The sequence below is a fragment of the Manis javanica genome, chromosome 1 (genome assembly GCF_040802235.1).
Source record: "Manis javanica isolate MJ-LG chromosome 1, MJ_LKY, whole genome shotgun sequence".
Lineage (NCBI taxonomy): Eukaryota > Metazoa > Chordata > Mammalia > Pholidota > Manidae > Manis > Manis javanica.
In genome coordinates this window covers 174,989,952-175,007,443 of record NC_133156.1, presented here as the reverse complement: position 1 = coordinate 175,007,443, position 17,492 = coordinate 174,989,952, and the positions used below count along the sequence as shown (strand labels likewise).

The following is a 17,492-nucleotide window of genomic DNA, read 5'->3' as shown; positions in this document are numbered from 1 at the left end:
CAGGGATGGGAGATACGACTGGAGACCCAGACTGAGGTCAAATTGGCTAGGACCTTCTTAGATGTTATCTTGTAGATGTTAGGTGAGCTTTAGATGATTTTAGGCAGGTGAGTGGAGTAACATGTATGTATGTATGTATTAAAGAGATCCATCAAATAATGAATTGGATTCTCAAACAGTGAATCTGATAACATAAAATAGCTGGTCTAATAATTTTTCCACTCAAGACTTAATTAGACTAATAAGGTGATCATAAAACTTCTCATCCAAATTGAGGTACTTTTCAGAGTGAGAGGAGGCATTTTTACTAATTGTGCTGGGACACTGGAAGCCAGTTGGAAGGTACTGTTACCCTATCTGTGAAGAGAATTTGTACAGATATAAGATGATTGGCTCTGTGGATGGTAATTAGTTGGCAGGTGGGTGTCTAGAGACTCCTGAAGACCAAGGCGAATCTGTGAACTCTCACAATACAGGACAGATGCTGTAGAAGCCCAGAGCTTCTCCCATAGAACCTCTACTTACTGCTTTAAACCAATTTCCAATTTAAATTCTTTCAACAATACATTTACCTAGTGTCTCAAACTCCTGTGCAAGCTTAACATTTAGAGCAGTGTTTTGTTCTGTTTTAAGTCTGTGGGCTACCTTAGCTGTCATGTAGCAAGTTTTATTTTTCTTAAAATTTCTCCATTCCTGAAGAGTTAGCCAGACTTGAGATTAGAACCCAGGTTAGATCCTTGGTCCATCCCTTACTCTTTGGGTGTTAAACAGGCTCATTTCTGTCTTTGATCACACCTGTCACATGGTTAACATTGGAGCATTTTTTTAAGAACAAATTGAGAAATCAAAGTCTAGTGCTTAACACATACTAAATACTCAGGAAGTAGCTATTGTGTGTCTTTATTTTATATTTCTTCATTGGGGAAGCAGCTTTTTTTCTTTTTTTTACTAACACTACACAACCACAATTTATTTGGTTCCCTTCCAAGATATTTATCAGTTTGCTCAGACTGTTCATCGTAACTTGGAAATCCATGTTAGCAAATGTAAATGCATACAACAGTGACTTCTAAAGACTTGACACATTCATAGAAAGCCATACACCTTGGGAAGATATCACACAGTATCAGGTTAGAATTTGATTGAACCTCAGAGACCATATCAGTGTCAAGGGCTGTGTTGGAATATATTTACATTTCAGTCCTGATGTCTGCATGATCTTTACCCTTTGGGACTTATAGCATCTGCAGAAAGATATTGTAAATACTCAAAAAGTTACAGGTATCAGCACTTAACACAATGAATTATAATAGCTTTTTAAATTATCATTCTCATTAGGATAACGGTTATCAAGTGTAGGCAATTTGTTCCCTTCCCCAGGGTAAATTTAGCAATGTCTAGGGATGTTTTCGGATGTCATAATTGAGGGGAGGGGTGCTGTTGGCATCTTGCTGGTAGAGGCCAGGGATGCGGCTCTGTTACAATGAGAGGACAGCCTTCACAACAACGAATTATCTGGCCCAAAATATCAATAGTGTGGAGGGCACAAAACCATGCTCTAGACTGTAACTCCATGCAGGAAGACCACAAGTGTCTTGCAGTGTCCTCACTGCTAGCACCGTGACGATTCTCTATGCTAGTCAGTGGAGTGAAATGAATCAGGTCCGAAAGTTCAGCCACAATCCAGCCTCAAATGGATTTTGTTCCACCCATTAGTCAACATGTGAACTGTTGCCGTAGTGTCTTAAGTACACAGGTATCAGCTGCATGCTTGAATTACCAGGTATGGCAAAGGGGAACTCTGAGAGGACACCGGGGAAAATAAAAGTTACCAGTAAGAAAACAGGCAACATATGACGACTTAAATATCTTATTTAGGCTTCTTAAAAGCACCTGCAAGCTTTCGCATAGAGAACAGAAATCACATTTGTATCTAAATTAAAGTGTGAGGAAACATGAGATTAAATTGTCTTTGGCTGTTTTGTGAAGAGAAATGTGCAAGAGCCTATTAGGAAGATTGCTTTAAATGGCTGTCTATCTGTCTAGCATCTTATAGCTGCCAGTTTTATCTACCGTGCATCTGATAATGGTCAGTTTTCAGTAAGAGCTGCAGGACTCTTTGAAGAGCTTGAGAAAGACCAAGGAAACCAGAGCAAGAAATCTGCTCTGAAACTTGGGAAACCTATTTTCCCGTTGTTGGAAGAGATGGGGGGGCCCTTTCCTTAATCAGAGGAACTGACTGATAGAGGCCTTGTGCTGTGAAAAACTGAACAGCTGTCTGAGAAACCAATTAGGATTTCTGAAGACAGTCACATCTTGCCTCCTGCCCTCACCTCAGCTCGCTTGGACTTCTTGTCAGCCTGAATCAGGCATGTATTTTAATAGGAAGTCAAAGCCTCAACATCATTATACTGGTGTTTCCTGTTGGACCTTGCGTGAATGTGGTAGGGCTGCCATAAGCGAAGTACCACAGACTGGAGTTTTTAACAATGGCAATTTAGTTTCTTGTAGTTCTGGAGACTAAAAATCTAAGATCAAGGTGTCCTCAGGGTGGGTTTGATCTGTGGCCTTTCTCCTTGGTTTGTAAATGGCCATGATCTCTCTCACGTTTTTTTTTCCTGTGTTTTTTCTGACTAATTGACTTTTCCTAAAGGACACCAGTCATATTGGATTAGGGCCCACCCTGATGGCCTCATTTCACCTTAATTATCTCTCTAAAGAGCCGATCCCTAAATACAGTAACATTCTTAGTTAGATATTACATCTTGGGGGAGGATCTCAACATATCAATTTGTGGGGGACACAGTTCAATTCATATCACCCCTTTTCAGGGCTCAGCATCAAGTAGATGCTCCATAAATACTTGTTATTTGCCAGAGTGATCTATTGTCTGAAAAGGACTGTAGTGGCTGACCCAAGGGTGTCTGGAGACAAAGGTCAGTCTGGCTGGGGTGATCGGCAGTGTACAAATGGTACCCTGACCCAGGCCACTGGGCATGGAAGCCTGCTCCAGTGCTTGATGGTCTTGCCCCTGGAGTCACTAATTTTAAGAACCTAAAGTTGGACTACTGAGACTATACTTAGTGTAGATCAGTTTAGTAGTTCTTCTCTTTCTTTTGTCTGTGTGTGTGTGTGTGTGGTTTTTGTTTTTTCTTTGTGTCCACTTAGCAGGCCTTGATTAATCACAAGGGAAAGAAGGCAGTGAGAGGGCTGGGGTAGCCCTGGAGAAGGGGCATCGGTGTGGAGTGGGGGGCTCTCCAGCGGGTGAGGGTTCCTGTGGAGCTCTCTGGATAGGGAGGAAGAGAAGGGAAGGAGGTGCAAAGCTGGGGGTGGTAAGCCTGGCCTTGGGCCAGTTCACACGCGGCTGGGGCAGACGGGCAGATTTCCCGGGCAGCGCTGAGCTCAGAGCCAGTCTGGCTTCTGCACAGGGAATGAACAGCCTGGACGATCCCTAACATGATGATCCGTCCTCAGGTCAGACTTACTGCTGATTTTACTCCAGACTTGAACCTCCCTTCTGGTGCCTTGTTTCTGACTTCTCTTTGGCCACCTATTAGTCCCTTTGCCTCAGGAATAGCAACTGGATCCCTGGCCTGCTATTCTGTCCTGGTGGCAGCTCCTACTTTGGACCCACCCCAACACAGGAGTCCTCAGGCCCCTGGGTAAAGCTACCCTTTGCCTTCAGCTATGTGACTATCTTGTTTTTCTTCATTTTTGGCCTTCCTGATATCCCTATGATTATTTGATTTTTCCCTCTCAGTTTTTTTTATTTTGTGTTGTAAATATGTCTTGTTTCTAAATCCTATTTCCCCTGATAAATGGATTTCCCACAGGACCAGAATTTGTTTTTAACTCTTCCGGCTTCCTTCACTCAACCGCCACACAGAAGTTTCTGCCCTACCTTTCTGTCCTGTTCAGAGATAAATTTTCTTATGTTTTCCATAATGACAACCATCTTATGTCACTGCCTCCCGAAGAATCTATGCACTGGGCACTGGACTTAGTGAAACGTACACAGGTAAGCTAGACAGATGACGTTCTAATCCCATGGTTTACATTCTAATGGGAGAAACAGATGTAAAACCAGTAAGCAAATAATCTTCTCAGGGTCTTTCTCAATTTTATTGGCAGTTTAGCAGGAACTTTGAGAGTTGTCATAAATGAATTAAAATAATTTTCTAACGATCTCTAGGCTTTGCATTCCAGTGGATATGTTATGGGTTGAGTTTATTCTGCTCGGTTCTTGTCTCTGCTGCAATCAAGAATTGAAAGGCAGAAACACAGTAGCGAAGCAGAATGAAAGTTTTATCTGAATGCACTCCAAGGGAGGAGCGGGCCAGAGTCAAGGTAGACAAAAGCAGGCTGCTTGCTGTGAGGCTGCTTGTATGGGGTTTTTGGCAGGACAGAGAAGTCCCTGATTGACATTCTTTGGCCTTGGGGGCTTGATCCGATTTGAGGATTGAAGACATGGGCTGTGCTATGACGTTTTTCATTGGGGGATTTTTGTCATCTGGAGAGTTCTTATCTGGGACGTGTCTGTGCCCTTCAAGTCACTCCCGGTCCCTGTGGTCTCATTTAATTAATCCTCTGAGTTATCTCTGGCTCTCTGGCTTATCTGATTAACTCCCTGAGTTCTTGGTGGTCCCTACCGTCTTTTCATCCTGCTCGTATCTGTCTTCCTGCCTAACACCCCTACTTACTGAGCATGTGTATGTAATCTCCAGTCCCCCCTCACAGGCTATCTGTCGGTGTGCAACAGACATGGCAGGCCTGAATTTGGCTTCCTCATTTCAGCAAGGCCATCCCTTCTTTGGCATACCAAAGAGGGTAACTGAAATAGAGTCCCCTGGTGCTGCTTGGAGGATCTCCCTCTGCCTGGCAGTTAGGTTTAGATGCACAGTTTGATTTGAATCATCTGTGAAGTGTGGTATAACAATTTCATTATCCATGCATGGGCCTGAAAAAGAGGAATCAGTCCCAGGATTTGCTCCCCATCTCTCAGGAACATAAGAAACTACAGTTGGTGGAGTTTGAATTCTTTACCAAGAATTACTAGTGAAATTTCAGGGTCTGTGTTTGGTTCTCCTTTTACATTTGAATTGTATCATAATGGACTTTAAGATACTGAACAGTTTATGAGTGTTAAATACCACTCAGATGTTAAAAGATTTTCAAATGACAAGTCTTGGTAAACTCAGATCAGCCTGTAAAACACTGTCCCTAAACATTCAATGCATCCATCTTGCATCAACTCATGGTTCAGATGCTGAACCTTTCCATAAGAAGTGGACTTTCAAAAGAGAAAAAACATCAGGGTAAGCAATCTCTTGATTGGATACTATTTTCATGCTAGACTCAGACATAGACATATGCATGCACTATCTCATCACCATATTGAGTGAGACATTATTTTTAATATTCCATAGATGAGGACTAAGAGTTAGTGAGTTTAGATGAATTGCCAAGGGCTGTACAGCAAGTAGGTATCAGAGCCAGGATATAATCTAATATCTAATACTCTTTGTGTCTACTTCTTAAATTCTTTGAAGAAAAGGAAAGCATGGGAGAAGGCAAGCACAGGAAGGGCTGGTGGTGGGTATGGACTGTGAATTACATTTGCAATTTAATTTTATGTAAGAATAAGATAACACTGATTGCTTTATGAAAGAATCCATCTCTCCTCACTCACAGTTCTTAGTGTCATAAGCCCAAGGAGGCTAAGATGCCCCTTGGAGCTGTTTCTGTGGATTTCCATGGCTGCCCATGCCAAAATAGATAGTTCTGGGTTAAAATAAACAGGTCAGTGTTAGATTCTGGAGGGATTAAGATTTTGGGATTTACCTTCCCCAGTGACCTATGGTCCACTCAGCCAGGGAAGCTTGGCAATAACATTCTTTGAGTGCCACTATCCAACGGAAGTACCGTCATCCTGCCACTAACTACATGGCTTTCTTGAATACAAAGGAAATTCTTTTTGGGGACATTGCCCTGATACAGGAAGATGTGGTCTTCCTCTCATAGAATTCACACACTGCTAGTGGAGAGAGTGCCCATATGGTTAAGAGATAATGGCTGATGAACTTTCAACACACACACACAAATATGCATGTTCATATACACACACACTCAATGCAAACATGATTACAGAATTTTAATTTTACTTACGGTATTATACACACAATTAGCAAATGTAACACCAAACAATTTAGGGGTTACTGTCAACCTGTTTCAATATTTTTTTTTCTCAGAAGAAGGTCTAAAATACTGTCTGAATGAAGACCCTGGGATGTGTTATGTGTATGTGTGTGTATGTGTGCGTGCACATATGTGCACACACACTTGCAAAATTTTCTTAAGCTCTCTGTGCTTTAACGAGATTAGTAGTCTCCTTTTTAACTTTGTCCATGCATCTAGCTGGCCTTATTTGGACGTCCACACGTGACTGTGATAACACCAGACCAGGAATTTGGGGAAGCTGGTTTAACTTTTTTTTTCTTAGTGCAAGCAGTTTTTATGAAATCCTGTGGCAGGCTGTATCTACTCTCTGTTGTTTTGGTTTCTCAGGCAGTATAGCTTTTCTTTTCTAATTAACTGGTTTTATTTAGAAACTTATATTTTTGAAACTGATAAATTCATCAAAAATTAAGCAGAATTGCCTTAACTGTGGATCTTTGGTCCTGTTTCAGGCTTAATACCAGCAAATTGTTGCAAAACTCAATAATTTCCAAATTAGGCTGATTAACAGAATTTCATGGAAAACTGAAAATGCAGATTACAGGGCCAAAATCAGAAAGATCTTAATCAAGTGATTAGTTGGGTGGAAAGCAATTGCTCCACCCCTGTATTTCCAGAACTTGTCTGAAATTTTTAAAATGCTTCATAAAAAATGAAAACATCCAGCCTACTCCAGAGCTATTGAATGAAATCTCTTGGTGGAGACCCAGGCATCTTCATTTTAACAATCATCTTGTATTGACAGCTCCTAGGCAAAGGATCATCAAGCCCAACTAGGACTCTCCTATTTGCTTCATTTCTAGCCACCATTTACCACCATTTAACCAGCAAACCCTTAGGGACTTAATTCACCTTAAATTGATATTAAGGTGAATTATATTGACTTAATATTAGCAGCCTGTCATTATGGCCCTGATTGTGGACATGTGTGTTTGGGAAAAGCTGTCACTTTTTTGGCTTTGTGAGTGGACAGGGATGAGCAATCGGGGAATACTCTCATGCAACACTCAAGGGCTTTCAGAAGGCCCTAGAGGCCGGGAGTCAGCAAGGGAGAGTTACATCTCACCTACGATGTTCTATTTTGTCTCTTCACTCTCTCTGACTTACAGCTAGGGACTTTGCATTGTCAATGAGGGTCCAGTAAAGCAGATGTGTACTCAACTCGAAAGCGTATAAGATGCTAGGATTATGATCTAAGCAAAGGTGTTGTATGTATTTTATTTTCTGTATTTTTCCTACAGCTGGTCTGAAGAGAATGAAATGCACTTCTTAAAATTCCACACAGACGTAGCAAACTTTCGGTGAGATCCCAGCATAGGGAGGAAAAAGATCTCAGTGTCTGACTGGATGTGATGTGCATTCTCAACTCTCCCCCTTAATAGACACAGTGTACGCTACAGAGAGCAAAGTGTAATTTTAAGAACCTTGTAATTCTTTACAAATTAGCACAACAGATGGTGTTTATGGGAGCCATATAGTGAGAAATATTCAGGACGTTGTGAGACATGTGTTCCAGGATTTCGGCCTGCTTTCTACTTAGTTTAGGTTTTAACTGTCATGCTGCAAAAATGCTATTTGCCTCATGAAGTTTTCATCCATGAGAGCAAGTGCCCCAAGAGATGGTTCTACTATGGGGCAGATTCCAAGCATTCTCAGTGGGAAGGGCCTCAGAGAGGCCTCTGACTCCTCTAAGCCTGGGGAGTGCTCCGAGCTCGCCCCTGGTCACATGGCAGGGCCTGCCAGGCGTTGGTGCTGGAGGTGGGGGAGCAGCCTGGGCTTTCCTTCTGGCTTTGGTGTGGGTTTCAGAAGTTCAGCAAGGGCCCAAGGCTTGATAACCTCTGCTCCTAGAAAAATATAAGACAATGCCAAAGGGCTAAACAGCTAAGTTAGCAGCTCAGGATTGGGGCTTGCTAGTGTATAAATAGCTAAAATATTTCTTTATTATTTTGACTGTCCTGTAATTAAAAATAAAATATTGTTTTCTCTTAGATCCCTCTAGTGATGGGATTTAAAGTAACCAGGACCCATAGGGTTGCTTTCCAAACAGTGTGTGAGAGGAAGGTGGAAGTGCCGAGGGTGGGTGGTGGTGATGCCGGAGAGAACAGGAAGAGGCGGCCCTGTTCAAACTTGGCATTGCCAAACCGTGTATTTCCTCTTCCCAGTGTCACCTCCTGGGAAAGTTCTTCCTTTTTCTTTCGTGTAGGATTGGCAAACAGAAGGGCCCCTCGTGTTCTCTAGTGCAGCCTGCTTCTTTGCTCCAGGTTCTGCCCATCAGTGTTAGAAGCGCCATTTCACCAAACTCATTCCCTTTTGGTATCTAGTATCTTCAAGCTAATCCACTCTTGCCCCCTGCTATTTCGAGAGGACTTGATAAAAGCCATTTACTATTTGTATGTTTCTTCTCCCAGATGTGTACATATCTTAATCTTTTACATGTAATTGATGACTGATTTTCATTTTCCTTCTACTTAGGTGATATTTTAAACAGAGAAGGAAAAGAATGAGTGTAGAAAGAGAGTAGGCAACAGTATTAGAGAAGACAGAACTGTTCTTCAACTCCACCAAAAGCGGCCCTGTCTCCAAAGATCCCTATCATGTAGTCATTGTGATCAGCTGGAATACAAATGACACTAGTCATTCGTATTCAGTACATATTTTTATGTATATAACTGTACATATATTAATTTGCTTAGTGCCTGTTCTGTGTAAGTCACCATGCAAGAAACTTAAGAGTTTCAAGGAAATAGAAGCAGCTGGCAACTTCCTCTCTGCTATGGACTGGTGTGTCTCTCTCCAAAATTCATATGGTGAATACCTAACCGCCAGCATGGTGGTATTTGGAGATGGGGCCTCTGCGAGGTAGTTGGGTTTAGATGAGGAATGAGAGTGGGGTCTTCACGAAAGGACCAGTGCCCTTAGAAGAAGAGATACCAGAGAATGTGCTTCTTGTCTCTTTCTACCATGTGAGGCCACAGTGAGAAGGCAGGTCTGTCTGAACCAGGAAGATCTCTCACCAGAAATCAAATCTGTTGAACCTTGGTCTTGGACTTTCCATCTTCTAAAACTGTGAGAAAATAAATTTCTGTTAATGAAGCCAGCCAGTCTGTGGTTTTTGTTAAAGCAGCTCTACTCTATCCATAAGCTCCTTTTCCCTAAGAAGAAGGGACATATACACATGACAAGATTCTGAACAATACAGGATCATAATGATGCATCATATGTGTTTGTATTGTACCTTTAGAGTGTAACATCTGAAATTCAATTAACAATGCAAGAGATTTGCATAATATTTCATTGTTGTCTTAGTGGGAATTGTTCATAAAACACCAAATAAATAAATACAGATGGCTGTAGGTACGCAGAGAAGACCCTGTAACCTAGGAGGGCAAGAAGCTATAATAAAGGTTTTACAATACAAACTGGCCCCTGATATGTCAGTAGATGAGCCACAGGGAGGCCAACACATGGGCTTCCCACCCAGACTTCCCATGAATTAAGGCATTCCCCTGCCTGAGTGATTTCTGTTATGACTTCTTTGAGATGGTGAAAAATGCCAGACTCCAGGCATCTTTTAGGTGTCGATAGTTTTAGCTGTAATCGGGTGGTTTGGGGAATATGCACCTAAAAATGAAGTGGAAATTTAAATCCCATTGAAATTTAAATAATGTATTCAGTGTGGGTAAATATGTGCTCATGTATGTGTGTATTAATCGGTGGAAATTTGCACTTTGCCTTGGCTACTTTCATCTCAACTGTAAAGATAAAATGTCATTCTTTTAGTAGTTTGCTCCATCCGTGATCTCTCCCAGGTTTCCGAGGAGTGTGTGATTAATTAACCCTGGCTTTCAGCAATCACCCAAGGTTGGGAGCTGGGGGAGTGGTGCTTTGATGAAAAATCCCTTCTATGGAGGGTTGCCTGACAGATAATCACTGAGGTCTACACCTGTGTTGATAAAATAAATCAAGGAGCAAGAATTGTAACGTTACACAGGTGCCAAATACTTCCTACAGCTTGGATCAGCAAATTGTGAAGTGGGTGAAATTTATTTTTAGGACCCCATGTGTTCCAAGTCATTGATCCCTTTCATCCCCACTTCCCGTCTCAGGTGCTTACTTAGACCATCCATCCTCTGTCCACAAACAAGTATTTACAGAGGACCTCTCAGGAATCTCATACTGAGTCCTCTAGGAAAAATATCAAGGCATTCACGGCCCACAGAAAAACATGAGTTCTGCTCTGCAGCCACATAATGCAGGTGGGATGTTGCTTACATCTGCGTTATTTGGTACAATGCCTAATTCAAGGATATGGTCAGAGGAGAGGAAGACCTTCCAGGGTTAATCAGTCTGGAAACATGAGAAGGAGAATGATTTTGAGCTCTTCCTTGTAAGAAGGGTACAGACAAGTTAGGCAAATGGTTGAAGGTACCACCATAAGGCAGAAACAAATTGATAGAGAGGTGGGGGATTCTAAGAAGGAGATCCTGTTATGAAGACTTCAAATATAGGCCCAAGAGTTTAGTAGAAAGTAGGGATCCTGTTGTTTTGTTGCCCTTGTCTAGCTCGGATTAATACTTAGTCTATAGGCACACACCTGATCATCTACATTTGCTTTCTTACAGCACTAAACTATGTTTTCTACCTTTATCTTGCATCTACCTACCACTTCAGCATTTTATTAAAAATAATAATAATAATAATAAGGGAGAAATGTGGGATTCACATATAAATCAAGTATAAAAATCAAACGAATATTCATATTTGACCTGATTGTTTGTAGTTCATAATGCGTGATCAAAACCGAAAGTTTCTGTGATGACTGCCCTTGCACTGTTCACCATGTAAGAACTTATTCACTATGTAAGAATTTGTTCACCATGTAAGAACTTGTTCATTATGCTTCAGAAGATCAGAGACTGATGAGAATGAGACTTGGGGTGGATTAATTATTGTGCATTGACTCCCCTATACAGAATTTTATTGTTGTTAACAACCATTTGATCAATAAATATGAGAGATGCCCTTTCAAAAAAAAAGAAAGTAGGGATCCTGTAAGAACCAAACAGGAACTGATGAGTTATGCCAAGGAAGTGAAAGCTTGATTTAAATAGGGCATTCTGAGGATTATGGGGGCAAGAAATCAGCAAAGGATCATGTGGTTTGGGGTATCTCCAGTGGGGTGGGTGGGTGTCATGGGCAAACAGATTTGTGGAACAGCAGGAATCCTAGAAACTTCTTGATGGAAAAATTCTCAAGACTAGTGACTAACTGACTTTAGAGGAGAAATATTTCAGGATATAGCAGTGGGCAGAGATTAGTGTTGGGGAAAACTTTGTGGGTGAAACAAACTCCTGAGATCCCAAAGAGTGCCCTAGAGACAGCCCATGGGGAACCTTGCTGAAATCTGCCTCTCTACCACCCTGACTTCATATTATTTTGGTCTGGTATTTTAAGGTCTCATATTTTGGTTGAAAATGACAGAAATCCAACATTAACAAACATGGGGGACTCTATGAAATCATGACACCTGGAAATCCACCGATATTTATGGCTTTAGATTCAAATGGATTCAGGAGCCCATGTGTTTCATTAATTTATTTAGTAAAATTTACTGAATGACAGTTATATGTCAGGCACAGCTCCATGCTTGAAGGATATAATGATAAGCAAAACAAAGACCATACCCCCATGGAGCCTTTATTTTATAAGTTCATATATAATGGAAAATATGAACCAATTTGCTTTGACTCTGGAAGGTGACTTCCCTTGTCCTTCTCTTCCTTCCTTCTCTTTTCCTTCTGTTCCCTGTCCCTAACTCCTAATCCCTTCCCTGCCCCAAATTAAACTCCCCCAATCCTTTTCCCTCTCTCCCTCCCCCAAGCTATGATTTTCTTGTTGTAGCATCAATGTTGCTCATTAAGTAGCTCAAAATTTACCTGCTACCAGTTCATCAATCCCACTGGGAAAAAAATATGTTTCCTTTCTAATAATTCTGCCTACAGCCCTATAATAGGTTTCTCACTGGTTAGGATGTTATTGTGAGTTTGTCCTTTGCCCAGAATTCCTTCGTTGAGAGTCAGAAGGAAAAAATTAAAGAATTTACCAAAAGAGCATGGATAGTCACTGAGAGGATGAAAACAGTGATACCCCCTGGTCTTCCTTGTCCATTAGCCAGTGAACGTGCTGATGGTGCTGGGCTGATAGGTGGGGCCTGGGGCTCTTGCCCAGAATGCCATCCTGATATTCTTCCCTCGTGTACTGATGATTCTGGCTCGTGTGATGACAAGGTCTGGCAGAGAAGTGTCAGATACATTTTTGTCCTGCTACTTTGTCATCATTTTTTTCCCTTTCTACCTTTATATCCCCAACCCCTTATCCAAAGGTCTAGAAAAGCAGGTTGGTGATGTGGTCAAAATATTCTTATCCTGGGTCTGATTTTGGCCACTGCTGAACTTTAATTAATTCTGAGGAGTTATTGCCCATTTATTTTCCAATAAAAACATCCTTAGCTTGTGAAAAGGAACTATTTAGAAAGGTCCACATTCTCACACTATGATTCACATATAATATAAAGGTGTTATGAAATGTTCAAGGTTCTATAAATAATGGTTGCTATTTGTAATAAGAATATGGTTTCTGTATGTAGGATTTGAGAGTAGATGGGCAACCCTCCAAATATGATAGGATGACTGCTGGATCAATAGATAATTTTTTTCTTCTCCCTCCTGTTGTCTAAATCATAGGTTTAAATGACAGGAAAATGTGTTGGAGATAGAGTGCATGGCATATTATTGCTTTCTGCCATTCTGTTGATTTTGACTTCCACTTCTTTCAAATGACAGCAGTTTGAAGCCTGGGCATTTGATTAGCTCCCCACACATTCAGTATATTAGAGTCACAGCTATACACTATTTTGAAGATTTCTTGTACATTCAATCAAGTTTGCAGGTACCTTTGAGGGAAAGGAAAAGAATGATAGACATTTGACCTCTCACACTTATTTCCCATGTGAGAATTATATGTTTAGGGTAAGATAAGCAACTGTGATGGTGAACATTCTTAAAAGAAAGTCAATTTCTTAAATTTAAAAATTAACATTCCTTACTTTTTTATTTTATAAATCAGGGAGTTGGTATGAGTTGTATAATATTCAACATATAATATAAATATATTTTACACATCTTCAGTATTTCATAAGTGGTGATGGATATTCATATAGTAAAAAAGAGAAAGGAATATCCTCATCCACAATAGAGGGGTTTTAATTTGCCAAAGTAGCAAAGAATTGTATTATAAAAAATTGTTGAGCTGAAATCAGTTTCTCCTGAAGACTGATTGTCAAAATCAAAATTTGAATTCATGCTCTCAATCCTTGTGTGTAGGATTAAACCAAAAATATGAAAGTCTCCTTGACAGCATCTGATGCTTTGGCAAACTGGACTTGCATTCAGAGCCAGAGGATGGGAGAATAAAGGATCCCGTATAAAAACCCAAATCAGGAAATTCAGTTCCTTCCCTCTCATCAATTCAAATCATGGATCTGCTCAAATGTGTTTTTGTAAAATAGAGTCCAAAGACTAAAACAAAGTTTAATAAACACGCACCTCCCTAGCACAGCAGATGGCAAGTAGGAAAGCTGCCTGCGGCAATGTGAGTGAGTGCTCCCCTCTGTGTCCTTTTCTTTTTAATAACGGTATTTATTAAGTGGCTATCTCTATTGCAGACTCATTCTCTGCAGGTAAAGATTAAGGCAAGTGGGGAGCAGGTCCTGGAAAGGTCTGGGGACAACATGTGACAAAGGAAATACACTTCAAATGGAGATTTTTTTTTTATATCCTTTGAAAGGAGACACATGACACTCTATAAAATCATAGAATCCTAAAATTTTAGAGATGGGGAATGGTATAAACATGAAAGGGAGAAAGCCTGGATGGGAGTCGGGAGATCCTGGTCAGAGCATTACTCAGCTAGCTGATCAGAGTCAGTGAGTCCATCTCTCTGGCCGTAGCTCTCATCTTTGATGGGCATGAACAGCTGCGGAAGGAGAGGAAGCTAACATGGATCAGGTGAGGGCTGCTGGGATAGGTACTGTGATAATGTTATAGATCCTGTTTCTCCTCATGCTCACTCTGATCCCACCAAGCAAGCATTTATCCACATTTCAGAGTTGAGAAACCCTGACTGACTGCCAAGTCCAGCCCTTTCTGCAATGCCATGGAAGCTTCCCTACAAAGCAATGTGGTTATGTATTCTTGATGGCTTTTGGGGCTCCCACATTTCCTGATTCTGTAACTCATCTCTGGACCCTCCATTCAACACAGGATAAGTCTGGGTTCTATAGAAGTTGCCAGATTACTTAGGTCAGAGAGTGGTCACATCTGATTTTTTTGTTTCCTTCTGTTGAGCAAAGGTAGTAAGTGGACAAGTGCTTAAAACCACATGCTTTAATTTTATTATTAGGTGCTAATGTCTCTTTTCATTTCAATTTGTTCAGCTGATTTTAGTTGAGAAATTCAGGGAAGAAAGTGGGCGAGGTTTCCCTTTGATTCCCTGGTAACTAGAATTGTCTCAAGATGACTAAATCCTTAGATATGTAACAAACATATGCAAGAACCTATCACAGAAAAGACATTCACCTTGCATTTCTGCCCCTTATTTCTCCCCTTAAAAATTTCTCAGAGTAGTTTGTCTGTTTCAAATGAATAATCACAAATATTCCTTCCTTAAAGAGAAATAACTTTTCCTTTAGGAATTCTAGTTTTGAGAAAGATTTTCATACATTATTTGCCTGAGTGGAGAAAGCAGAAGTTCAGGTTATCCAAAAATAGTTTTTATGTTGTTCCCAAATCAATTTTTTTTTTCTACAGCAGAAATACTTTCCTAATTACCCTGAATACTGTGAATGCCTTTTATTGTTTCCAGCTCACTGACATTATGATTGATTATCTGAAGACAGAACATATAGTATGCTATCCATTGTGCTTATGAGAAAATGCAGACATAAAAAAATTGGCAAATTCTTTAGTCCAAGATCATAGATCACAGAGCCTAATAATGAAGGGCCGACACTAGGAGGCAAGGTTTTTTGTATGTTTGTTTGGTTGGTTTTTGGTCGCTCTCTGTGACTGGCTTCCTGTATATTTTAAGCTGATTATATTAAGGTATTTCCACATGTAGATACAACAGAGCACATGCAGGTTTGGAGTGATGGCTTGCTAGGCCCCATTTGCTGTGTACATCTGTGCATATGCTTTCCCATTATCCCTGCACACATACCTTACGTAAAGAAATTAGAGTTGACAAAGGCGTGAATGGATGGTTTCAGCAGGTGGCCCAAATTCCCTAAGTTATAGCATTACCATTCCCCAGCCTCTCTAAACAGGGAGAACAAATATGGCACCAAAGCCATCTGTGTTTTTTTTAATTGCCTTCAACCCCAAACTTGGAAACCGAAGAAACCCATGACTGCAAATATTGCGCAAGCAGAGTCCTGACAGCACAGTGACGTGGGATGCTCAGTTCACCAGAGATCCTCTGAGTTTGCACATCAAAATATAGTTAGCAGTAATCATGCTATAAAAAAACTCTTACAAAAGTAACTTGTTTCTACAGCTAGGAGAGGAGAATCCCTTTGCCTCATGGAGGGAAGGCTGGCCCGTTCCTCTCATTGTCCTTCTAGAGCCGGCCTTGTTTCTCGCCTTGATGTCTTTCTTTTCGCCATTCTGCCCTGCTTTAAAGTACCTCCCTCTTTCCTATTCAAATTTTACTCAGGATTTAAGGTCTAGCTACATGCCCTGACCCCTCTATGAGATGGCTTGACTTCCCAAGTGCAACATCTCCCTCTTCTGAGCAATTCATTTTGGCCTTTGAGTGTTAGTCTCGGCATAGTTATTAGTGTTGTAACTCACCTTCTGGTTTGCTCCCCTGGATTAAGAGCTCCTTGAGCATGAGGATCATGGCTCTCAGTTTTGGGTGTCCGCTGCGGTGACCAGCACGATGCCTCACATCTAAGGGACATACGCATTACAGTTGCAGGTTATTCATGCCAAGTGGGATACAGAATCCCTAGGTGCCCTTCTCATCACAGGACAGGCAACAGAGCCTTCCCGCATGTGCCTGGAATAACCCCCTTACAATTTTGAGCACTGCCGTTACCCATAGGGGAGGGTGGCGTGGCCTGGGTTAGCACAGTAAAATACAGGACACTCAATTGCCTTTGAATTTTAGATAAACAATGGTTTATTCTTCTTTAGTGTAAATACATCCCCTAAATTTTTAAAAATTTAAAGTAATAAAATATCTGATCTGTGTTTATATAATTTAGCTCATTTCTCTCCCCCTAATTCCAGCCCTGTTGGAGCCTGTCTTTATTTAAAATGTCGATATTTGTTCAACACTGAATTATATGGTGTTCCTCTTATGTTTTATAGCTCAGGCAAGTGCCTCACTTCCTCACCCTTGTCCAGGGCCTGCTCTGCTCTTCATCTTCTCATTTGTAAAATGGCAGTGGTGACATGTCACTGGCAGGGTGACATGAGCCGGGTGTCTGACACTTAGTAATTACTTAGTAACTATTTCATGTGTCCACACTGGCTTTATTTTTGTGGTTTTATTTTTATTTTTATTTATATTTATTTTTTAATAAGGTATCATTGAAATACACTCTTATGAAGGTTTCACAAGAAAAACATGTAGTTATTACATTCACCCTTATTATCGAGTCCCCCCCCATACCCCATTGAAGTCACTACCCATCAGTGTAGTAAGATGCCACAGAGTCCCTATTTGTCTTCTCTGAGCTACACTGTCTTCCCCGTGACCCCACACACACCATGTGCACCAATCATGATACCCCACAATCCCCTTCTCCCTTCCTCCCCACCCATCCTCCCCCACCCCTCCCCTTGGTAACCACTAGCCAGTTCTTGGAGTCTGTGAGTCTGCTGCTATTTTGTTCCTTCAGTTTTGATTCATTGTTATACTCCACAAATGAGAGAAATCATTTAGAATTTGTCTTTCTCTGCCTGACTTAAGTCACTGAGCATAATTCCCTCTAGCTCCTTCCATGTTGTTGCAAATGGTAGATTTGTTTCTTTCTTATGGCTCAATAGCATTCCATTGTGTATATGTACCATTTCTTTACCCATTAATCTACTGATAGATACTTAGGCTGCTCCCATATCTTGGCTATTGTAAATAGTGCTGCGATAAACATAGGGATGCTTATGTCTTTTTGAATCTGAGAAGTTGTTTTCTTT

At 40.9% G+C, this 17,492-nt stretch overlaps 1 protein-coding gene across 7 annotated transcripts in view; it reads left to right on the top strand.

Annotated features, from left to right (window-relative positions):
• The window catches only part of CTNNA2 (catenin alpha 2), a 1,115,489-nt gene that overhangs the window by 855,397 nt on the left and 242,600 nt on the right, over positions 1-17,492 (top strand). The window contains exon 1 of one of the 7 annotated variants that reach the window (XM_017650022.3): positions 3,442-3,474. The exons of the other annotated variants lie outside the window; for them this stretch is intronic. Coding sequence (XP_017505511.2) covers positions 3,457-3,474 — 18 coding nt within the window. The 5' untranslated portion in view covers positions 3,442-3,456. Of the gene's footprint in view, positions 1-3,441; positions 3,475-17,492 lie in introns of those variants that run through there. 7 annotated transcript variants of the gene reach the window in all.